This window comes from Venturia canescens, chromosome 4 (genome assembly GCF_019457755.1).
Source record: "Venturia canescens isolate UGA chromosome 4, ASM1945775v1, whole genome shotgun sequence".
Lineage (NCBI taxonomy): Eukaryota > Metazoa > Arthropoda > Insecta > Hymenoptera > Ichneumonidae > Venturia > Venturia canescens.
This window is the reverse complement of record NC_057424.1, coordinates 3,432,208-3,458,366: the sequence shown is the minus strand read 5'-3', so window position 1 is coordinate 3,458,366 and position 26,159 is coordinate 3,432,208. Positions and strand designations below refer to the sequence as shown.

Genomic DNA, 26,159 nt, shown 5'->3' with positions numbered 1-26,159 from the left:
CTGCTCGTTGCAGAAGCGTTGAAAACAATATTCGAATAGCTCTTGGATCACTTGAAGCTCGAAAGCTTTTTATCTTTGTAAATTGTGGATTGAGGATGCGATTTGAAAAAGAGACGTTCTCTTGCTGTTCCACTATTGCCGGATGTATCGGGGCACAAGACGATATTATTTATAGTAAAATAATTCTTCTATTAACACAATGCAGACATCGGATGATGCTGCATTCCATGCTGCAAAAGCTATGATAAACAATGATTCAACAAAAAAAGCGAAGAATTCGAGCAATCTAACCGGAAGCCAACGCCACGTAGCATCGAGAAAGTAATTGGAAGAGTACGCTGAAAATCTCTACTACCACCGAGTGTTCATTAATGCACGAACCTGAACAAAAGTTCACCAGAGGGAAGAAAATTGTACTCGGTTCTCGTGAGAATCCAAGTTTGATTACTCAATGGATTCTACGAACACGAAGCAATCTTTTTGATCTCTTCATATTCTGGGCCAGAATTAGCACACGCAGATGGGCCGAAGGTTCCGTGTAGATCTCTTCTCGAAAGGAATGCACGAAAATGGAATTTACACTCGCCCCAGTTCAAATACTGCAAAACCTTTCAGCGCCATACGAATCTCTCCCACCACGCTTCAGGTCGGGCCTCGCCCCATCATTGAGCGTTATCTCTCACGCGCGAGAACTAAAACGTTGTAGGTGCAATGATTCTATGTGGTAAGTTTGGCAAATCTGTTAGAAATTGAGGCAAAAACCAACGAGAGATTGAGCGATAGTGCCCACAATTAATCGCGTCGACTGTATCTAATCCTCATCATCATCGTCATCATCATCATCATCATTATCGAGACTAATCGTGACAAACTGGATTAAAGCGGTTCGCGTGGACACGTCACGTTGTCTCGCTCAACTATACGGGTTCTTTGCTGTTTCTCTACTCCGCTATTTCCATGTGTGCTGGAAATCCTACACATGCTCAATTCTCGGCGCTAAATGTGATAAACAATGTGACGCTTCCATCGCCTTGGGTAATTGGGCCAATTATGAAATGAAATGTCGTCGAGCGTTTGCTCCAAGTAGTTTGTATTCACTATGAGAATTAATCGACTGTTTTCTTTTTTGTTGATGTCTAATCGTGATGCATCTCCAGTAAGCAGCAATCATGCTTACGCCTCAATTAAACTGATATTTTTCATTGATTTTAGACAACTGGAAACTGTGCTCACTTTAAGTAGACGTAATCTTTCATCGGGACTGGAAGGTTACAACAAAAAATCCTTGTTCTCTGGCAAACGTTTGGCGAATGACTACGAAATTTCAATCCAATCCAACGGCTTTATGACTTCATGCATCAATCATGAGTTCCATATAATATCGCCCTTTTCTAAAATCTCAATGTAAGTATCTAAATGCCAGAAAAAAACTATGCAAAAGCAAACTTTTTGTTATTCGATGGTTATAAAATTGAATGAACGACTGTCCAATAGCACGATAATGAAGAAATAAATGAACAAACAACCCTAAGGATAGTGGTGAGATTTTAATGTTTCGCATCTCATCAACTCACGCCCAAATGAGTATGATTTTAACCCCGGAACTCGTAACCTATTTTTCTTACCTTCAAATGTAATCAACACATCCCGTAAACTTTCTTCAACGATCGCCGTACAAACATTTCTGCGCAGATGAAAGTATTCACCAGTGGATAAATTTCGTTGTTTCCTGATTGGGAAGAGATACGATAGACGTACAAGAGACAATGAATTATCCACAATTTTTTATTTGGAGAATCAATGAGAAATATTGGTTAGAATCCCGATTTTCAAACGACTCCACTTACTCATTTTCTAGATTATGATGGCTCTCAAAAGATGGCAAATTAAAAATTCAGAAATTTTCCCTCAGAAAAAAGTTCCTAACAACTTGCGGCGAATTTGCACCGTTGCGTAGACGTCACTTTGTTAGAATACATTTTTTTATAGATTTAAAATGAAGTGATAATATCTCAGGGAGGCAAAGCGCTTTGAAACGACTGTTCCGAAATAATATTTTTTTTACTTTCACGAGATACTGAACGACGGAAAAAAGAGTATAAAAAATCTTAGAGTGCACAGATTTTGGGGCACATATGAGGCGACGAAGAGAAAGCTCGAACAATGGAGATCGCTGCTGCACTCGGGGAAAACCGCAAACCCCTAGAAATGGCGCTCTCTTTTGATCTCTATATGTGGCTAAGCTATCTGTATATTTAGCTATTGTTTTACCCTCAGTAAATGCGTCCTCATTCTCGTTAGATGACTTTCTTATTATTTCATTGATCAACGTAAGAATGAAAAATGATGCTATTGTGTTGCACGATGATTGTCAATAAAACGTTTTATACATTTGTGGACGTTTAAAATTTTAATTAATTCATCAAATCAAATAAGTGTTCTTGCTCCCTTATCCGAAAGTACGCACTTTCCGGCTGCATTTCAGACCAGGAAGAGCGATTTCCGTGACCCGCTGACAACAGTGCGCTCTGACGAGATTTTTGTGGCCGGTGATACATACATATATACTAGCATCAACCCGGGCACTACAAGTCCGCTTTAATTTTGACATCTGTCATATACTCAACGGCGGCAACTAATGATGCTTGGCGACAACCCGACCATAGCAACGAATAACCAAAAATATGACGCTTCACATTCTAAACCAGGAATAAAACTACCTTTCAAAAATCAAGCAACTGTTCAGTCCACCTACATTAGGGTGGCCGCAATTCGGGTCATTTTTTTTTTGCAAATTCCTTCGCGGAAACATCAACATCAAAAAAAAAATGTGCACCAAATTTGAATGCGCTAGGAGAATTTAAACAGGTGCCACCGAAGAGTTGACATTTTACATGCAAAACACGTGGATTTATCAAACTTGTTACTTAAATCTGCCTCCCATAATAATGACGATAGAAATCTGAAATTTGGTACACTTGTTGTTCATATTAAAGGGTACGAAACGGATTTTTTTCAGATTTTTCCGAAGATTATTTCCGTGATTTTTACCGTTACAAAGATAACCATATTTTGAATTTTTTAGTACTTTGATCACGGTTAATCGAAGCACTTTTGAACGTTACTTTGATGCATTTAGACAAAGTCTGAGCCGTAATCAACAGTGTACACTTAACAATAACTCATAAAAATCTGCAGCTTCACTGCACTTCGCGGGGCTGCCGATAAAAATGAATCTCGTCAAAAACGCATGAGCGTGCGTTTTGTCATGCTCGTGCGTTTTTATATATTTAAAGAGACTCGGTAAAGCCTCGGGACAAGTACATTGACAGCCCTGTCGTCTGCTGGCCTGAGGCTCTCGCCGAGACTATACTTTCTCTGATAAAATAATTTCCAACTTACTTTCGGCTAGGGAATCAAAAAAAATAGTATACGACCCATGGCCCGACTGCTAGATGCCTTGACATATATGACGCACGCCAGGAAATCCAACTTTGAGGCCTTGGGTCGTAATATACTATTTCTCCATGTCACACTTCTATCAATTTTTTAGATCATCATTCTCGCAAATACGATGATTTTTCAGGAAATAAGTCTAACAAACAGAAAAAAGCTCGTCAGCATTTTCAAAAACACTAAAATTGACTCACTTTCATCTATAATATGAACATTTAAATTAAAACAAAAAATTTGTTCATTGTACCAAATGCATTCAACTGAAGAGAAATGAAGTGAAGCTGAACAAAATGTACTCAAATGACAAATGATTGAATTTATTCAACTGGAGCATGAATCTTTTTTTACATTAATCGCGAGATATAGCCGAAGTGAAATGATTTTGTTCGAAAAACTTGTATTTTTCACTAGCTTACGCGTACCTTTTAGTTGCGTTAATAGATATTTGTTTGAATCTCAATGATTAAATAGACTAAACGCCGCAATTGTCCGGATGAGAAAATGAACAATTTTATTTCGATAACATTTTGTTGCCTTAACACAATTCAGTTCAGCTGCAACGAACCCTCGTTCATTCGACGAATAACTCGTCTAAGTATTCTCAGCTCAGAAATGTTTTGTTGCACGTAGCGAGCTGAAGATCTTGGTTGTGAGAATTGAAATAGTTTAAAAAATAGTGCATGTTTTCTCAGTGTATGAATATGCTGAAGATCCGCGCGGGGAATTTTTTTTTCGGGTTAAATAATAGCGAGCGAGAGAACACCGCGTCAGACGGATTTCATAAATGGTGTTTATGAAATCATGGCGGCTACCGTTTGACGAATTAATCTCTGATAAAATGTTAGCAACAGTGTCAGGGCTAATCTTAAGGCATACTTAAAGCGCATGTAGCGCCATATTACAAACCCTGAAAAGACCAAGAAGCTATAAAACTCATTTAACGGTTGATTCCTCCTTTAAACGGTTTGGGCTTCCTCGCAGCTGTGTGGGAACAAGAAACACGACGATCGAGAGGGCATCGAGAGAACTGAGAGAGTCAATTGACGATTATTCCAAACGTTCATACTTTATCCGTTCATTGGGAAGAAAAAGCATTACTTTTCAGAGATGGAGATCAAGATTAGATTCGTGAAGAACGAGGCGAGAAGAAAGAACGCTCGAAAAAAAGTCGTTTTTTTCGTCGAGACATAAATGCTTTTATTTTTTAACATTCAAACGGGACGTAGTTTTAAGGTTCGAAAAATTCGCATTGTCGGTGGATCGAAACGGCATCGAACGGCGTCAATGAATCCCGAGTAACTTATATACGCCATTGGTGAAATTATTAAGCTTATTACAATAGCTAAAAAACTAACACGAAACTGATAAAGGCGGATGACATGCATACTGGGCGAAAAACCGAGAGCGAAATCATCGCAAGACAAAAGCTTTTGATTACACGTCGACACAAAAATGAATAAAACTTCGTGAGCAGAAACGTGCAATATCATTGTTTTTTCAATATATCTACATCGCCCATTACGACAATAATATTAAATACGCGGACACTTATTGTCACAGGTCATAGCAGATTCGTAAAATTAATGTTCTCAGAGATCGGGAACAGTGTTATTCGAAAACTGGAAGGTCCTACTGTCAAAAAAGGAGAGAATCGTTCGAAAAAATTTGCTTACACAGTCGGTTTTGAGGGTGACCGGCTGTGATCGCGAATGGATCAGTATATGATAAAATTCAAAATGCTCGCTTTCAAATTGCGTCGTATACAATCATTTGAGGGATCAATATTCATTCAAGTTACAAATTTTAAAAAACTGACTGAATTAGAACGAAAGGAATGAGCACCAATAAAAACCCCTATAGAAACAAATCGTTGTGTATTGACAAATAGTTTGTTTGTTTATTCGTTTTACATATTTTTTTTTATCCAAACAAAAAAATTGAGCATCAAAATATTGAGACTAATAAGATACGGATAGAAAATGAATTTTCCCATTTATCTGGCTCTTATCCCGTTTCTTACTGAAACGAAACAGCATTGAATGTAACTCGGGTCAAATACAATTTGATTCAACGCAGGAATAAGCAGCATATGCCCATCGATGAAAAAAAATCCACTAATCCTTCAGGTACAAAGCATTTATTTGTGGAACATGATAAAGAAAGCAGATAAATATGTATGTAAAAATTTAATTTGGTACAGACGCCGCGTGCGTGACGCCTTGTTGATAAACATAGATCCCCACCATAAGCTCTGGCAAAACGCCACGAATCTGCACATCGATGTTCTCCCTACCCTGACGGTGTACATGCATATAATATGCTCACAGGCGAGACGCCGTGGCACGACAAAAATCGTTTGCACCGCACATCGTTCACGATTTCATCGCCTCCTGCTCGGAACTGAGCGACCTCCCTCGTTTCTCCATTCCGTAAACATTCTACAAAACAGTATAACGTCTGCGACGCTTATTTATCGGAAAGATTTCGTGTTGAACGGCGAACTGAGCTGCCTGCCGAGGCCGAGCGCTTCGCAATAGGATGAGAGTCCGAAAATACCCCCTGGACCCTGCTTGCCCATCAGAATTTTAACAGATTCGAGGAAAATTAGTTACGAAAAGAATTTTTCTATTTAGATGAATATGAACGTGAGAATTTCGAAGGTTGTGTAAATTAAACGAATTTTTAATAATGTAAAAAATTTGAAATTATCAGGATCGTGGAACGATCCAACCATTGATTTCAGTAGAGCGATGTACGCTTTTGGAGATTGGTGAAATAATTGAATTCACTATTGAAACATGTGATCGTCGATATGTTTCCTGCAAGTGGTAAAAAATTGATCGAATAGAAGAACATCTTGACGTCGTGTGATTGAGGGCGCCACATGACGAGCGTACATTACAACCCTCCCTCGAGGAGTTTATCATTTTTCATTGTTCTCTTCCTCAAAGCAGGTTGACAACTGGAGTGCACGCAGAGCGATCTATTCCATTGTATAGCTGCACAATGGGGTGAATAAAATGAATCGAGAGGAAAAGATTGCGTAAAGCCTTATTACTAGTATCAACCCTCGTAGAAATTATTCCTCGAGTTATTCTCTCGCTCTCTCTCCCTCTTCCCCCCTCCCCGCTCGTCTCTCTCACTCATTCACTTACTTAATATTTTGTTCATCCAATCCTTTGACTTCAGGCTATGAAAACTGAAACTTCGTGTTTAGTCTGCACGCAATATTTTTCTAAGAACGAAGGCAAGGAGAGACGCGCCGCGTTTATCGACCCTTCGGCGCACCTCTTTTTTTCTCGTTCAAAACATTCGATACAGTTGCAACACACTGCTCGCAGGACTACTTGGTATTCTCGACGAGTTCTCTAACACGGATAATATTAGATTCGTACTGCTTGCGCGCTAATCAACGTTCCTATCAATGATCCACTCCCCAATAACATCGAAAATTGCTTCCAACCGTTTTATCGTATTATCCACAAAATTGCAATAACACCGATTATAATATTCTCATCTCCGACCGTTTGCCATGATTCATTTTTACGTTTTGACTTAACGAATCTTTGCGGATTTACATAAAAGTTATGCATTCCTATTGAAATTTTATTTGAATCGAATTGACCATTATAACATAAACGATCTTTTCTATTGAAATTAAATCTTCTCGAAAGAACGAATTGAACCGAAAAATCACGAGTTAGATCCATTAAATTTCGACTTCAAACTGAAAATATCAATAGGAAAGATGAAAAGGTTTGATGAATTGATTAATTGCTCAATAACAAAAAATATTCAATGCCCTCTTCGAATTTGAATGAGTCGGAAAAGGTTTATGAGTTCGAATCAGCAAATATGTTCGAATCTCTGGAAAAATAATTAAATTCTAAAAATAATTAAATAAATAAAATTAATTTCGTCGATATCGGAATTCTAGCGTAATAAGTAAAAGTCGGAAATGTATATTATTTGGTTATACAAATGGAAAATCGATCGCGAAGCTAATCAACCTCTGAAAGTATAAAAGCCAAGGGTCACGTGTGCTCAACGACCCACTACACGTTCGTTCAGAGCCTCGAGTGCTTGGACGTAAGAAAAATCGTTACTAACGATTTTCCATCGGACGCTAAGAAGCAAAGAGAGCAAATGACATTAGACGTAGAGATGGACGGGCAGTATAATTACATAACTGTGACGTAGCTGTTAATTTTGAATTGCCGTCGTCTCGCGAGCTAATGAAAAGCCGGTGTCTTGACAACTGTATCGAGGAACGTCGACGGTTAACGACGTTTGAAAATCGCATCGTTTCGCCCTTATAATTATGTTTACAAGCAAATTGTCCATTTCTCACGGAATTAGATTATCGAAAATAATCAACTGGTCTTAAAGAGTCTCACAAGAACCACCACCCCCCATTGACTTGTCAATGCAACACAAGGATCATACTAATCGAAAATTCGGAGGAATGAATCGGAAATAAATGTGAATTAATTCGATCAAATATTCCAAAAACAATATTTGGAGATATTATTTCAGTGTTGAAAAATATGCTATAGAAAGCAATAATGTTTTCTCCCAACGCAAATGATTCCGCGCGCAATCGCTCTTCAATTGAGTTTTATTTAATCCATCATTTCGCTCTACATTGAAAACGCAATAGAAATCGTAAACCCAGAACAAGGGTTTATTGAAATGAATGAAGTATTGAAAATGAATTTATAAAATTTATCTATGAAAAGAGGATGACGTAAGTAAACGAAAAACTCACGATGGAAAGGGGTGTATTTCTTAGACCTTTATATAATGCATAATATAGTATATATAAAGTCCTCAATATTCTCGAATAAATAGAGAGAAAAATCTCGAACATTTCGCACTAAAAGTATACCGTTTAGACATGATTCATGGTGCGTGACAATATATATATGCAGACAAAGTCTTCATTATTCTCGAACAAAGAGAAAAAGCAAATCTCATTTTTCGAGATTAGCCGATAGACCATTACATTTATAAGAAATAGAATTCAATTTTCATTGTCTTAAATCAAACCCTAAAGCAACGTAAATCAATCTCATCATATTGTAAATACTATTGTAATCCTATTATATACTCAAAAGACGTGGCTCTCGTTCCTGGGTAAAGGACTTGAGTGTCTTGACCCGAAAGAAGAGTCAATAATACCGTGTTGCGTTTCCTATTAATTCAATATCTCCAACTGGGGCGTAACACTTTATCGGTAAAAATTCATAAAAAGAATCGTAAAATCGTATGCTACTTTTTGACCTGGTCAAGGCGAAAAGATAAACTTGTGTTATCTCTCACGTTCTTTCCATCGGTGATGGAGAGGAAGAAAAAAATTGACGAAATATTCACGATTTCGTGAACCTGCAAAAGGAAAAAGATATATAAGATATTTGTATTGCTGTATGTCGTATTCGCAGCATCTGCGTTTGCCCCAGATGACAAAAATCCGAAATAAAATCGAGCTCGAATGTGAAACACGTCGCGAACTCTCAACGTAATTCTTTTGAAACTCTTTGGTGCTCGTATGTATTTTAGACACTTCTAAAACCTTACGGGATCTTTCTCCGCACTGGGATATGTACCGACCATGGAACATCACCTATCGATCGGTTTGCTGTCTACATAGGCCGTTTGTTTGCTATATTCAATAAGCACGTGGCACCGCATCAAGGGTGCCACGGGTAGAAAAAAAGTTGTGGGGCCAAAAGGACTACCAAAGGAGGTCTGGAAAGTTTTTTGTGTGTACCGAGCCGTTATGTTTCAAGGCGAATACGAAAATCTGTTCAGGGAGGAAAAATCTTAACGCGAACGTGTGAAAAAAAAAACCACTCCTAGCAATCGTAATCGTGAAAATCTGTCAAATTCCGAAATAAACATTCCATCTATTCGGAGGATCGTTCATTTTACCCCAAATTTATTTGCACACCCCTGCTCGCTTTTGCTCCGATTCAAAATGAATAAATAAAATCGTATATACCTGTCGAGTACAATGGCAATAAAATAAAAACGAAAAGAGGGGCAGCAATCCCTCACGACGACGACAACGATTTTATTTTGATTTTTTCTTTTTTTCCCGTTAGCACGACGCAAATCAATAACAAAAAATGCTAATTTTGTCTTCGATAAACTATGAACAAGTTGACAAGTGAATAGAATGAAAAGTTGAGCGGAAGTTGGTTTGACTACAAACGCTGAAAGATCGGAATTTTAAAATAAAACTTCTGGAATTTATTTATTCAACTAAATGTCGTTAGATCGTGAATCGTGAATATATAGTTGAGCCACATAAAAAAATTTAATCGGTGATTTGAAAAATGAAAAATATTTTGATAAAGCTCGCACCTTCGAGACACGAACCGCTGCCAATATCAAGAAACTCGGTGGCGACTTGACGTCAAGTATTAAAAGAAAAAAAACTAACGTGTAAAAGAAAAGCGAACGCGAGCCCTGCTGCAATAATTTTATATACGCGAATATGTCGGTTTTATGACGTCACAGAGTTTTCAAACGGCACTTACGAACAAACCATTTAATTTAAAAAATTTTTAAATTGGTGACGATTTTTTTTATTTTTTCCTTTCCATTGATCCTTGCTGCATATATAAATCCATTTAGCCAATCTCGAGATATGTAATTTCAGTGAATTAAAATCTTTCTTTGATTTTTTTTCATATGATCGCATTGAGTCTAAAATGAACCCTCATAATTTTTTTAGATTTTTCCACACACATCTCTTATTTAATTTTTTTTTTTAAAGACGTGTTTTGAAAATCGAAAAAAATTTTGAAAACACCGCGATAATGTATAAAATTTTTTAAGCTATCACCAATAGTGGGCAGATTGTTTTTTCTGTGTTTTACAAATTATTAACGTTCTCAAAATTCCACAAAAATTCCAAACAGTTCACTTTGAGCAGGTATTGAATTATTTTAGTACTCAAGTTAATTTCGTTGATGATTTTTTAATAATTCGATACGAATTATAAACCTCAAAATAAGAATAATGCCTTCGTGGTGCCTGAATAATATGCTTCACAAGATAATATACCGTCTGGGGTTCTTAATATATTTTTTCAAAATAGGCATAAAAAATTGCATTCGTATTGCGATTAACGATAGTATTATAATTAGTTAGTCAGATTAACTGATGAAAAATAGGTTTATCGCAGATTGCGTGCACGTGAAGCAAAAAATTGGAACAAAAAAAAATTTGGCCTTTGTATTTCGACTTTCACGAATTCGACTTTCGAATTCGTGAGAATAAGATACAAATAAATCAGATAATGTGAGCTAGAAAATAAAATTCGTCAAGTACTACGACGGCCTTTTGTTTATGCAATTTTTTAGTTTATATTGTTTTTTGAAATTTTCGATTCCTAAGTTTTCTGGTCGCAACTTGTTTTTTTAACGTTGTGTTTTTGTATTTTTTGTGGTTATAATTTTTTGCGTCCAACTTTTCTTCTTATGTAATTTCTTTTGTTCGTAATCTGATGTGATTGATGGCAACTTCTGCATTTATTTGACAATGTTTTGTTTCTTGAATTAAAAGACTTAAAGCCATTGATAAAAAGCATAAACTAGTATTTTTACAGCATTCATGCTGTATTTTTCAACTTTAAAATATACTTGCCCCCCTTCTCGCGCACGGAAACTGCGATAAAACCTATTCCTCATCAATTGATCTGACTAAATAATTATAATCTTATGGTAAATTGTAATACTAGTAGAATTATTTATACTAATTTTGAAAAAAAAAACATATTAACCTCTAGAGGGCCGGAAAGCCAATATATCGGCTCGCTGTGTGATATGAACTTTGTATATAGTTGATACGTGATACCAGACACTAATTTAAGTACTTTTCAAGGGCGATTTCAATTCTCAAATCCTGGTCCTCTAAAGGTTAAGAACCCCAGACGCTGTATCATGTTGTGGAGGATTATTCAAGCATCACGGAGGCATTATTCTCATTTGAAGGTTAATAATTCCTACTATATTATTCGTAAAACCATTAACGAAATTAATTTGAGTGCCAAAATAATTCTAGAACGTTAATAGCTTGTAAAACACCGAAAAAATGATCTGTCCACAACGGGTGATGGCTTAACATTTTTTGTATGTTATCACGATGTTTGCAGAATTTTTTAGATTTTAAAACATGACGGGTTATTTTTTTTTTAATGAGGAACGTTTATAAAAGTCTAAAAAAATTAACAGGGTGTTTTTTTACATCGAATACGACGATGTGAAAAAAAATCAAAGATATCCGAGAGGGTCAGGGTCATGGGTTTGCACACTTGGGCTGAAATACCTCATACATACATAATATCACAACATATTCGATCGAACACACACGATGAGTGTGATAGAATCGTAACACGTTGCTATGCGAGCAAAGGTAAGCCGATAAAAACTACAAAAGCTCCGAAAGGATTACCTGCGTCGACCTTGTCCAAGAGAATTGAAATATTCTGAACATCCGACGAAAATCTGAGGCGAGAACAGATCTCGTTTTACGTTAGATTTTTATTGGTTTTTCTCTGCTGGTACTTACCCTCATCGTGATCCGGCGAAATTTGTATCTGTTGAATGTCATTTCGCCAGCCGTAGCTAGTAGCGGTGTTGGCTGGTGTAACTTTGAAACGTTCTTGCATCGTCGTTTCTTCCGCGACTCGAAGAATTCGTTGAAAATGCTCGGAAATCCTCACTCAACTGCTGTTTCCCCGAAAACCCCTTTATTCTTCTAAAACTCTGAAGTGAAGTATGCCAAGATTTTCCGACGATCGTAACGTAGTATTCAGTAATCTCGTGTAACACCAGTCAATTGTCACATAACACTCTACGAGAAAATGATGCTTTGACAATCAAATAAGTTTCGTTTTATACTTCTAATTGCAGTATTTACTCCCGCACTTTTTTCTTCGACGATTGGCGAACGCGTTCTCCATTCGTCGTTTACCAATCGAATTCAAACGTTTGTGCTTTTTTATTCACTTGAAACGTAATTCAAAAAATTTAACGTTATTATTAATTCACCATTTATCCGGGACACTTTATTTTATCACTCTCTCCAACGGCGCTAGTCGCGCTCGCGAGGCTTCACGACGAATGCAAGAGAACAACAAGCCGGGCAACGAGCACGCGAACCGGTGGATCTCTATGCCTGTATATTTATCGCGGTTATTATTATTATTATTATTCGACTCGCCGTATTGTTTTCGTATGAAAATAACGATGAATACCCATTACAAAAAAAATTCTTTACCATTCTCTCTAGCAACATTAAAATATTTGCAGAAAATGTTATATCTGTGACCGAGAAACAGTTGTTTTTTTTTATTTTATTTATATTAAAAATATCTACGAGTTAATTGGTCATCGCTGTGCAACTATCGTAAGCGTAACCGATGTCACGATTAACCAACAGTTTCTACTGATGTTTTTATGTTACAACGGGGGAACAAGCGCTGTGTATTATTCCCGGCATTACAGCAATTTACGTTGCCTCGCGCTGTTTTTGTATCAATTTACCGAGCGCGCGTTAACGTAACTTGGACAAACGAGAGAACATATAATAACGCCAAGGGAGAAAAAAGAAAAACCAATGGAGAGCCCATCCGTACAGAACGCTGTGCCGCGCACTTTTGACGCTCTGCCAGTGGCGTCTTGTATAACTAAAAAGCGTAACTCAGAGAGAAGTACAGCTGAGGCGAAACGGAGAGCTGGAGTTGTAGAATGAAGCGAGAAAAATAACGAGAACCCCTTGTCTTTTCAATACGCCGCCACACGCACGCCAGTAAGCCCTGCGACATCTCGGAGTAGTTAATTCAACCAATCCCATCACTGCTTTAACGCTTCTCTGCTCCTCTTTTTATTTCGGACTATAATAGCTCTCCCGTCACATTTACGAGATCAGAAAACTTGTGTCAATTATTTAAAAGGAAAACCAGTCGACTATCTACGAGCCATCGGCTCGTTCCCCCGAACCGTTTTCTCAATCGCCCGGCAGTTCAATCATCAAGAGACGCGGTAGCGGCTCGACGCCAAGTATTAAAAGGAAAAACGAGAGTGTAAAAGAAAAGTCAGCGCGAGCCCTGCCGCACTCTTACATACGCGAATATGTCGATTTATGACGTCATAACGTTTTTCAAACCGTTCTCACGGATAAACCATTGTAGTTATCTCTAAACATCAAAAATGTGTGGGAAAATCCGACCCATTTTTTGATGCTATTAAAAAATAAATAATTAATATCTCTTTAATGTGTTGAGCTACAGAATTCGAAGAGGTCGCAAACGAAAGATAAAAAAAAATAAAAAATACGTCAACTTATAGTATTCTCTGAAGTACTGTAATTATTTAATTATTAAAGAAACAAATTTTGAAAATTTTCGAAAACAATTGGAAACGCTATCGCTCCTGTAAAAACTCTCTGGCAGCGACTCGTCATAACATAAATGTACTTGTCTCAGAGTCGCTGCCGCGACTCTAGATACTTCTTACAATCATGGATTTCAAGCTGTTCGTCAAACCGTACTCGAAAATGTTTTTTTTTCTAGAATATGAATTTATATAAATGACAATAATCATTGAAGGATGTCAATGACAGAACGCAGTGAGGATTACGAAATTTATTATAACCTTTTTCATATATTTATCGTGAAAAGATCAAAATTGTTGGACAAAAAATAATGACGAATTAGTTTTATTGAATCGTTACACATCTCCTCCGGATTTCAAAAAACTTTCGACCGATAATAACGCAGCGACGGAGTATTCGAGGGGGCAACGTAAGATGAGCGTAATGGCAAAATACAAACTTTGATAGTTGTTTCGTAATGCAGAGAAAGATTGAAAAGTTTGAAACACACGACACACCTTCCGCGTTACTTTGACGACACTTTAACGCGTGACCGACGATGAAAGTGTTGAAAAAAAAGTGTATTTTTACCGTCGTCTCGTTGGACTTTTAAGTTTAGTTTTAGCTTATTCTCGTGCGCGATGGCGCGATGATCATAAAAACTATCGAGATTATGAAAATATCTCACAAATTTTTCGTAATACTTGAAAGCAAAAAACATTCAACTTTCTCAATCGAACTTTAAAAACTTTACTCAGTTTTTGTGTTAATTTTAATCGAATCCCACGAAAAAATTTCTCATTTTTTGTTGCCAAAATTTTTCAGTTATACTGAATTTCAATTGCGCTTCTACGCGCGTAACACGTACTGTTTTAAAGAATGTGCGAAACCGCCTTTACCATTGGAAAAACAAAGAGTGTGTTCTCTGTGTTTCTCTTCTATTTTTCAGGTTACGAAATAATCCATCTTCATCGGACGGATTTTCATGTACGGAAATTCCATTTCCATATTTTAAAAACTATCACAGTTCTGAGCCTGTGATTAACTGACATTCGGACACAAGTTAAAGTAGTTCGGCCGTTCTATGACTAGTTAAGTTTGCAACCACTTCATGTTGATTAATTTGAAGTCTAAATTATTAATCAAATTAATAAATACTTACATTGAGAATATTTTTATCATAAAAATTTAATAAAATGCTTTAAAAATATCATAAAAGATAAAATTTATACTCCAACTTGACTAGTTAGTGATCGAGTCGATACCGGTGACTCTTGAAATACACATAATTTAGAGAACATTTTTATTGTGCGAAAGAAAGTTTATATCGGTGTTACGGCACCGAGAAAAAGGAATGGTCAATTTATGAAAAAAAAATCGAAGCTACTGGACGAATAAAAGCGTTATCAGGGGACCTTAAACTATCATTTACCGCAAAAAAAAGTAGACCTTCACCGTACTTTATCGAAGGACCGAACTACTTTAATGGAGTTACAAAAGTTCAACGAAACATTTTCATTTTATTAACATGAGTCATTCGACAAAGTACAGTTGCATATTGTGACAAAAAACGTTTTTTCACGAAGATGCGAAAACAAAAGAGTTATCGTACTAAACAAGACTCGTTTGTGGTTGTATCTTTAACGTACATATACAGATTCCATTCCATTGTTTTCGAACGCGTATGAGTTTCGACTTGATTCATCGGAACTAGAGATACGAAGAGTGAATAAACTGCACGGCTGAATAATTTCCTGCTCTTTGTTTATCAGTGCACAAGCCGTTTCATGGTAAATAGGCGAATCTTATTTCAGGCACTCATTTCCGTAGGTCAATGTCTCAACCTCAAAATACTTCACAGAAAGGAGATAAATATTCAAGGTCTCTTCCCGAAGAGACCTCCCCACTGCATCAAAATCTTTACTCGACACATTTTTTTTTTGTCACCAAATTATATGCTTCCATTTGACTATATTTATCATATTTCAATGTCACAGATCAACCGATCGTTTTTAACGCTGTAAAAAACAAAAATCTTTCGAAATTCGCTAAACAATCTATAAACACGTGTTTTTAGGGAAAAAAAAGGGTATCGTGAGAAAGATTTTTTTTTCAAACAGCCATCGATTTCTATTTAACATAATAACAATAACAACAACAATAATGAAATCATACAATATTACATAAATAATTATAAAATAATAACAATTGTATTATCGACAGATTGTAATGTCCAAAATCCTACAAACAAATAATCTTATTTTCTACTTCAGGAATAAATCTCGACATCAGGACAAGTATAGGCAGAATACTCTCAAGGTCAAATGAGATCAGGGTAAAGCAAATTTGACGAAATTCAGGATGTGGAATCGGACGAGTTAGACAGTTTTTGTTTGTCGTCCGTCAAACAACTTTTCTATGTTCGTTGGGTGTTTGAATTCGCGTCTATTTTAGTGTGCGCCGATTTTTCAAATGCATTGTCAAAACCTAACACAAATATTATGCTCTCTTCCTCGCTTGTTTTGCAATCAGTTCAGAATAAAGAGCACCACGGTCAGCTGGAACTCACGCGATTTCGAAATACGAGACTCTCCGGTGGGCGGTTCATATATCGTTTTCCTTGTCCCGTTCGACGAAAATAGTCCGAACATTTGAATTTTAGAAACCGAAGTGGACGGGGTACCATACCCGTTCCACGAAAAGACTTCAAACAAGAGGCAGAAAACGATTTTAAAAAATCTCCACTTCCGAATTATGCTCTTCCAAAATATCATATTTTTCAAAAAATATGCTATTTCGAAAATACAATTTTTGGATTAAATGAAAACTCGTAACTATAAACTACATATCAATTGTAACAATCTTGACGACAACAAGGTGACTATTCTCAATGGCGAGTTTCTCATCCATTTTAATTCGACGAAAGAAAACAAAGCCAGGCCTATTTATAATAACAAAATGGAATGTCCGATCTTTTCATCAATCGGTAATTGTGTTAGTAAGAAAAAATTGGGACTGTTAGAAAAAAAAATTGTAAACTAACTTGACGAAAACTTTATTCTTTGCATGTACAGTTGTGCAGTGGCAGAACTTTTTTTCGATGTCACGAATTTTCTTGTTCTTTGCCAGTACGAGTAATCCGTGCTTTGATTTCTCATTTGAATTTTCACTCTATCCGCATTGTCTAGGTAACTTAAAAAAAGACAACATATGATATTACAGATTGCGTGGTTTCAAAAGACAAGATTTTGTTTTTTATTATTTGTGAATTTGATAATACAACTTGCTTAAATTTTCAAACAAAGTTTTAGAACTAGGCGCAAAAAAACGAGGAATTCAGTTGCATTTCCACAATGCGAACTTCAACTTTTGCGTAAGAAAAACAACAAAATGACATAATTATCCGGTTTTATCTATAGCTCTATGTTGACGCGCTGACTATTCCCCAATCTTGTACTCAAAGATGAAACACTGCAGCAAAAGTATAGCACGGGTATATAATGCACGAGAACTTCAGAAACAAACATGGGCACCGCAGAGGGCAGCAGAAGTCGAGCTCTGCGCAAACGATATAAAAGAAACGGAAGAATATTTAAACGAATTGTTGTTTCGGAAATCTTACGCAAATGAGACTCTTCGCAACTACTTCACTGCTAAAAGGATCCTCTGGAAAGAGAGAAAGAATATGCGAAACTTTGAGAGGTCAAAGTAAATTCACTCGGGAGACACATTTTTCAACAATATCTGAAACTATATATCGAACGAAAACTATTTCGTCATTGATTTAAACACTAAAAGTAAGGCGTTCAATCATTGGGCCAAGATTACTTATTCAAATATTTTCCAAAGTATTTATATAAGGGCTTATCGATTTTTCTCACATCGCCGTTTGTTCAAGCTCTCGTTTTTGCAAACGATCTGGACAAAAAATGGAGCAATAATATGACGGACCCACTATACAGTAATAATATACGGTTTTCACCAGTTCCGAAATTTCCCCAAATCTAAGTAATAGACAATAGAAAAAGAATTAAGGTCGGAGAAAAATTGGAAAGGGCACAATTTTATTTTATTTATTATTTTTGACACGCATTACCTTAACTAAATGCCCGTTCAATCCTCATTACCCGATAAAAACACATATAAGTATACACAGGTGTGCGTGAAAATGTAAGTAATCGATATACTTGAATTAAGGAGTTTCGGTACAGAAGTCTAAATGTTAAGAAATTCATCAAATTTGGTGATAATGTTCTTCAACATCAAATGCGAAAACAGAAATTTTTTCAAAATTTTTTTCTACCTAGTTATCGAGTAATTACGCATTAAAGCAGATTTCTTATGCTCGGAATGTATACATATACATGTATATATGGAAACGGTATGCTTATGTGAACTTTAGTGATCAATTACTCGATAAATGTAGAAGAAAAATCTTTAAAAATTTGTATTGTCAAATTTGACACTAAAGAATATGTTCACCAAATTTTATAAAATTCTGAACTTTTTGAAATTTTTTATGTTTTTAGCATGGTTTAGCATGGCAACATATTGTATATCGCCTGTACCGAAACTCATTAAATACTCGATCGGTAATGTATTCATCGAGACTTTCAAAAACGTATATAATGCTTTGATAGATATGTGATGAAAGTTTTCTGAAATTCGTTAATGTTTACAGTTTCCTCGTTATACATAATATGTACCCCCGTTCGTCGCACTCTCCTCGCTACATGAATAATATACCATCCATTGCGATTTTTCAGAATTCATTTGACATGCAATTCCGTATTCTGTATTTCATTATATTGAGTCCAACTAATTGATTCGCGAATAGCGTACTTTACCCACTTTGTCGAGTAATAAAATTTGTTTGAGCTGTTTCCGTCAAACAAAAACAAATAATATATACCAAAATACATGAATCTATATATATACGCACTGTTATTATCGGAAATCGTGTGATAGAAACCCGAGATCGCGCTGCAGAGAAAACCGAAAAAACACTATCGATTCATTCAATTTCATAACTCACTAAAATAGTTACTGTTAACAATCAGTAAAAAAAACTCCAATCGTCACCCGTTTCATTTGGCTACTTGTCACTGATACAAAGAAAACTCGGTAATCCACGCCGGTTGACAACTGTGGAAAACGTGACGCGTATGCAAATAATGACGCCGCCGGCGTCGTGCGCAAGAGGGACAGAGAGAGACACAAACAACACCGCCTCTGGTGTCACCCTCGTGCCGCGGATATTACCCGAAGCTGCGACTGATCACGTGACTTTTGAACAAAATGGCCGCCAATCTACCTACTCTTGCTTGTGCTCTTGCGTATCGCTGGACGCGCGCAACGCGCATATGCAAACAGTGGCAAATACTCGGTAAAAAAAAAAAGGATAACGTAGCATCAAGTAAAAATCGGTGCGGTGAGAGAAAAAAAGCGTCCTGCTCGACGACGGATTTAATCAGGGAGGCTAGAGTGTAATCATTGGTCTTTTGTCCCGGACAGTTTTCTCTTCATTTATCGTATACATAATCGTCAAACTGTGGCCTCAACCGCAAAACATGAGTACGAAAAAGCATAAAAGGCACAAACGTGAACGTCAAGAAGGTGAGACTACTCGACGCGTTTTTTATACACAAAACATACTTTCACTCGATACATTTTCGGGAATTTGATTTGACACTTTTTCGTTTTCACAATATTGATCTTGTACTCGTATTTTCTCTTGATTCTATAATTACAAATTTCGTCTATCGATTTTTATAAAAATTCCAATATCTAAGGGGCCGAAGAATTTTTTTAAGCTCGATTAACCTATAAAGCATTTTCTTTCCTCGGATTTGTTGTCGTGTAGAATTTGTTTTGTTACGAATACAGCATATTTACAAAGAAAATGGTATTTTTTTTGTACATTTTATGAAATAGTTTCACATGTCCTACTGTAAAATTTTTCTTTCGACACTTCATTTGCAAATTTGAGACAATCAATATCGTTTTGTGTTACTCTATTTTTCACGGTTAAATTACTTTTTAAAATCATTCACCGTGTTCCATTTCAAAATCATTGCAAATAATTTGAAAATTGTGAAATCTATTCAAAAATTTTAAAAACACAGTTCTATTATTATTTTACCTTGCGCATTGACATATTATGTTCTATACAATTGTAAAAATAATTATAGTTCATAATATCATTCAGAATATCGAACATTAAAGACTCTGTACTTCAAAATTTGATTAGCGTTATAGAATTCATTGATATATTAAAATTTTATTGATCATTGACGTATGTTAAAATTCTTGACTGGAAACTTCATTATTCGGTAATCGATATGCAGAGAAAAAAAGTCTCAAGAAACTTTGAATGAACGAAAAAGCATTGAAAATGCAAAATATGTGAGAAGGTTTTTATTATCTAATTTGCAATCAGACCACCAAATCAGTCTCACCAAACATCAGACATTGGAATAATAATCATTTGAATTCGTATCTCATTCGAACAAAAAGTAGTTATTGCATATTGGAAAAATCTTCTTCATCCAACGATAATGAAAATTGCATAATGAAATCAAGTTGCCTAGGGTATGGAAACTCTTAGCTATCCTATGAACTCAGTAACTTTCATGAGTTTACCAACGATATTTGTGCTTCTACACAAAAATTTACGTGGAATTCGATATTCTGATTTTCTCACAGAATCTACATTTAATACAAACTGGCATACAATCAGAACGAAGAGCAATAATCAGTCTATGCAACGAAAAACATGTTCTCTGTTCTGTTTGGGACTTATCCATCCATAGCATAAATTCTATGTTAGAAATTATTCATTCAGAGGAATGATTCGACTAAAAATAATAGCATAAATAAAAAAAAATATGTTCTAATGAAAAAGAAGCTTTCACAAAAAAAAATCAAAATGTTGACGGAGAGAACAATTATTAGCTCATTTATTTTTAATCGAATCCTCCTGCGTACTCATAGTTACGATGATGTACAGGAATATTGACTACGTTTTCACCACGGACAAACTGAGAGTGAGGTTGGAGTAGAAGTTGAGTGGCGGATGCGAGAAAAAATAAATAGGGAGAGAGCAAGCGAGCGAAAGAGAGAAAGAGAGAGAGAGAGAGAGAGAGAGAAAGAGAGAAAGCAAAAGAGAGAAAAAGAGAGTGATAGAGAATCTCCCTCGTCTCAAAAGGTGTACGACTCTGGATGTAAGTTGGGGAATACAAATTATGAGCCCAAAATCAGACTAGTTTGCACGACAGAAAGCTAGCTGTGCTAAGGAAAATATTCTCGTTGACCCTTGCCCCTATCGCCCCAATAGCTCTCCGACCCGAACCCTTGAGAACGATTCCTTTTTTTAATACTTTTTGTTTTATCTGTTGTACCATTAATATTTTCTGTCTGTTGAGTAACAATTAAGAGGCCAAAAATTCTGAAGTCGTTTTTAAATTCGTATTATAAATATTTCTATGATTATAGATCTACTATTTTACTATTACTTTTCAATCGTTATATTGATTTTGAGCTTTCCGGTATTTTCAACGATACCACAGAACAATGAGATCACTTTCAAATATTGCGACCGAGTCGACTGCATTAGCTTTGCTTTAGTATAGTCTCGACAATGATTTATTTTCAATTTCAATGCAGTCAATTTTCGGTCACAAATTTTTTCATGCAAACAAATAAAACAAAATTGAAGAAAAACGAATCGTGAAATTAAACATGTTGAAACGACCGAATCGCGAATTTATGTTGAGTTCTTTCTACTACCAACTACTCGCTTCCAGTTCGTTGAAAGTGAAGACAAGGTCATCTTATCGTACTACGAAACCAGCTCGAATACCATTATTTGCGTACTATCATTCCCATCAATTGCTTCCTTTTTTTGCTTCTCGTTTCATTTCCGAACGGATTTTTAATGGGCAGATTAACAGCAGAGACGATTAGTGTGACTCGAGTATTCCATCACGTGTAAATTTCTTTTTCGTAACTTATTCAACTCGATTGATTATCGTCAACAAAATTCCCGATGTAACTGTAGATCTTTGAGCTTATTATTTTTATGCTCAACTCGACTGTACCTCTCGTTTTTTATTTATCTTCCTACCAGAAACCCCAAAAATCGTTCATAAATAAACGGTGGGGCACAAAATATTGCACTGCGCTTTTGCACGCTGCACGATCACGTATTTCGCATAAAAATCCCTTCCTTCCCAACGCTTTAAGTGTGAAACTCGTTCGTCGCTTCGGCTAAAACCCATAGAAGTTAGAAATTCGCTCGCTACGTTTTTAATCAAACACACTTCTACTCTAAATTGACATTTTAATTTTAGAAAAATCCATAATTTTGAGTACATCCACCATTATTTTTAGATTTTCGTTGCATCAAAAATATTGATGCGCTGATTCACTCAGACACATTCTATGCCTCTGTAAATTCTTAGAAATTGAACAATAGAAAGCAATCCTTTTGAGATTATTTTATCTCAGCATCGTTTTGAGAACAGCTTTCATGATCCCTGAGCAAGAGAAATATAATATCAAACAAAAATATCTTAATTTCAAATCGAAATCGCACTATTTTCATTGAAATATTACAAATTTACAAAGTTTTGAGTTCGCAGGCAAGAATACTCAATCACTACGATTTGGAACGACATTTTACATTCCCAATAGAGACAATTTTTAATGGCTGAAATCCCAAAACTATAATTTCATCCTTTTCTGTGGACAATGCTAAAAGTAGAGCTTGGTATACGTAAAAATAAAGGTCTAGAACTATAGAAAATTCGTAATGTATGCAAAGAAAGCTTAAAGCTCGTAGTGTAATTGCTCCTAATAAAAAAAATACTCAAAAAGAGAAGCATTCAACAAAAAAAAGAAGGAGAATGAAAAAAATTAAAACTTTGTTTGTTCCACCAGAGTTGAATTGTTCGACGGGTGAAAAACCTCCGGGGTTAAAGTTGATACTGAAAGTCGGTGGAAGTAGCGGGACGCCGGAGTACGGTGGTGAATCCCCGAGCCAAACAGCCATGTTGTCACAGCAATATCAACAACAGCTCGGTTGTAATTATTCCGTCACGCCAGGAGAATCCGAGTACGACAGGTACATGGGACATAAAAAGTTGAAGAAGAAAAAAAAGAAGAAGGACAAGAGGCACAAGCATCATCACAAGGATAAAAAGAGAAGGAGGGAGGAATCGAGCCAAGAATCTGTGGGAGATGCGGACGAATGTAATCTCGAAATACCGAAAAAAATAGTGACTCAACAACTGATACCACTTGGACCACCTTCTTCGATGGACCAGCAGCAACAGCAGCAACAGCAACAACAACAACAACAACAACAACAACAACAACAACAGCTATTGCATCAAGGTCAGCAGCAGCAACAGCAACAACAACAACAACAACAACATCAACCGAGAGTCGGTGTAGCATCGGCTTCGAGTGGGAGCTCGTTGTCGCCTCATCGCGAGCCACGAACTTGTGTTCTTCGGAAAATAGCCGAACGCACACCACTTCAACGTCTTCTCGAGCATCTTCTCCGTTCCATGGAAAAACGCGATCCCCAGCAATTTTTTGCGTGGCCCGTCACCGACAACATAGCCCCCGGTTATTCTTCTATAATCACAAACCCTATGGACTTTAGCACGATAAAACAAAAAATCGATGAAAACGTCTATCGAAATTTGCACGAATTCGTCGAAGATTTCCGTCTCATGTGTAACAATGCACAAACATACAATCACCAAGACACGATTTACTATAAAGCGGCGAAAAAGCTTCTTCACGTTGGTCTCAAAATGGTTACGCCTGAAAAACTCCGACAGCTCAGGCCAGTTTTAACTTACATGCACGATATTTCCAGAGAGGAACTCGGTTTTGAGCTCGGTGTCGAAGACCCCGATAATCCAGATGTACTCGTTACGGAAGAGCAAATAGAAAAGGAACGAGAACAAGAAGAACGAAATGAAGAAGCCGAAGAATTGAGGAAAGAAAATCAAAGGAAAATGAGACTGGCCAGTTTGGGCAAATTCGAGGCTGTTCCGGACGATCTCACCCCGGAAGAGATTCTCAAACAGGCGAGAGGCGCTGCTAAAGCTGCCTCCGAAAAATTGAGCCTGAAGAGGCTCAATACCAAAATGGGATTTTTGAGGCAAAAAAAAGATGGCACTACGAGCTTACAGATAATCGTACCTGGCGATGGTGTGATTCCTGGTACGAACCAAAGACCTGTTTCCCTCGGACAACTTATCGGCAAACTGAGCCACGGTACCGGTGCTTTAGCCGGCTTCCGGGAGGATCGCCGCAATATGTCCAAACCTGTGAAGCCTCTTTATTATGGCGCTTTCGGCTCTTACGCGCCCAGCTACGACTCCACGTTCGCCAATTTAACTAAAGAAGAATCTGACCTCGTTTACGCGACCTACGGCGACGAAACTGCCGTACAATACGCCGAATCCATCCTCGATTTCGCCAAAGACTGCGACTACACTCTCACAATGGTCGATGATCTTTTGGATATTCTCACCAGCGGTGATCATAGAAAAACTAAAAAATTACTCGAGGAAAAGAGACGACTCAAAGAGGAGGAAGATAAAATTAAGCATCTCCTCGAAAAACCTTCCGTAGAAAGCAATAAAAACTTTACCGAGGAACGAATCAAAGTTGATATGGATCAACTCAAAACACTTTCCGATATTGGCATTAATGTCAACTTCTTGGAGGATTTAGGTCAGCTATACTTCATTTATTTTATATTTATCAACATTTTTTTATTTGCCCAAATTTGCTCAAATTTGCCATTATCTTTGTTCGAGCTTCGATGATTTATCGATGCTGCCGCTAATGATAAACTTACATTCGATCGAAATACGATTCTCCAAAAGTGGTGGTCTTTCAAGCAGAATTGAATCCTTGCGAAAGTTTCAATATATTTTTTTATTAGTTCTCCGCATTTATTGGCTGCAATATCGAATATATTCCAAATTTCATATTTACAGAAGAAGAAATGAAGCTGACGGATGAACGTGCGGTGCTTCAGAGTCGTTTGGACGATACATCGCAAATGTTAGTTCGTCTGAGACAAGCGCAGCACGAGCGTCTTTCAGCGCCACCGCCGACGCATCTGTCGAACGTCCCTAAACCCGGTGAAACCGAAACTAATCTTGCGGAAAAAATAACCGACAGTTTAACGGATATCGCGAAAAAACTTCCACCCTCGGCAATCGCTCCGGTGGACGGTTTACGTCGCGCCATGGGAATAGCTCCGGTCAGCAACCTTCCGGAGCCAATGGAAGTAGAAACGATAACGCACGATCCCGCGCTCGTCGCCGAGAACACACTGATCGCTCAAACCACCGGAAACCCGATGTCGACGAATTTACTTCGTTCTTCGTCTCCACTCGCAACCGACATATTGAGCCCTGTGAGACAAACATCTGGAAATATTTCTACTTTGATGCCCAACTCGTCACAAACGAATTCTATACAAATTCCAATTGGTCTTGCGCATAATACAAACAGCGCTACGCTTTTAAACAGTACCGAAAACACGGGAGTTCCTGATCTTGAATCCGAACTTCGAGAATTTCTCGAAAGCGATCCAACTCTCGGACATTCGCCACTTCACGACGACAAAACACTCGAAGATATACTGTCCGAATCGTAAAATTATGTTTTTACTGGTTCATCCCTATAAATATTATTCATATTATTAAGGATTATTGTAGAATAGATGTTTGAGTACCTTGGAGAAAATGATAAATGCTCACATTTTTGAACGGATCTCGTACCGTTCCCCGTGTATACTAGGATACTAAAACAATTTTAAAATATTCAAATATATACATCTTTTTTTACATGTACGAGTTGGCGCTTTTTTTATTAGAAAACTGGGTATTTTGACTTTCCGCTTGAAGATTGAGGTTTTGGTAGATTCGGTCAGGAATCGATTTCCCAGTAAATCTCAACTGTAATTCAACTTTTCTAAGTAAGAACTCTTCATCTAAATGCGACATGAAGATGCCAGGAGGCATCGCTTGCAGCTTATCATGGCGATATGCTTGGCAAGCCGAAAATATTTATAACAAATCGTTTGATTTCTCAAGACTAAAGCTATCCTAATTCCACAGGTTTTAACAAATTTTCGACGCGGGCGGGATGTGTCTAGAACTCATGTTTAAGTACTATAGTCAAAAGAGAATCGGTAAAATATCGAATTTTGATCGAAGAATTTTCTTCGAATTTCATAACTCGTCAATTCCAAGATTATTTGATTTTCTACAAAAATGAAAATA

General features: G+C 36.9%; 2 protein-coding genes across 3 annotated transcripts in view; one reads left to right on the top strand and one right to left on the bottom strand.

Annotated features, from left to right (window-relative positions):
- Positions 1 to 19,142, bottom strand: part of kcc (solute carrier family 12 member kcc) — a 277,322-nt gene extending 258,180 nt beyond the window's left edge. Inside the window, exons 1-2 of the mRNA XM_043416523.1 lie at positions 18,519 to 19,142; positions 12,034 to 12,642 (exon numbers count right to left, since the gene is read on the bottom strand). Of these exons, the coding sequence (XP_043272458.1) occupies positions 12,034 to 12,133 (100 nt within the window). The 5' untranslated portion in view covers positions 12,134 to 12,642; positions 18,519 to 19,142. The remainder of the gene's footprint in view (positions 1 to 12,033; positions 12,643 to 18,518) is intronic.
- A 71-nt stretch (positions 19,143 to 19,213) lies between these two features.
- Positions 19,214 to 25,727, top strand: Brd7-9 (Bromodomain containing 7/9). Of its 2 annotated transcripts, XM_043416531.1 has the most exons (4): positions 19,214 to 19,455; positions 20,849 to 21,062; positions 22,780 to 24,594; positions 24,864 to 25,727. In XM_043416531.1, the coding sequence occupies exons 3-4, from the start codon at positions 22,890 to 22,892 to the stop codon at positions 25,529 to 25,531; spliced, it is 2,373 nt and encodes a 790-aa protein (XP_043272466.1). In that variant the 5' UTR covers positions 19,214 to 19,455; positions 20,849 to 21,062; positions 22,780 to 22,889; the 3' UTR covers positions 25,532 to 25,727. The 2 variants fall into 2 exon arrangements, with proteins under 2 accessions (XP_043272466.1, XP_043272465.1); XM_043416530.1 differs by lacking the exon at positions 20,849 to 21,062.
- Positions 25,728 to 26,159: the final 432 nt, after the last annotated feature.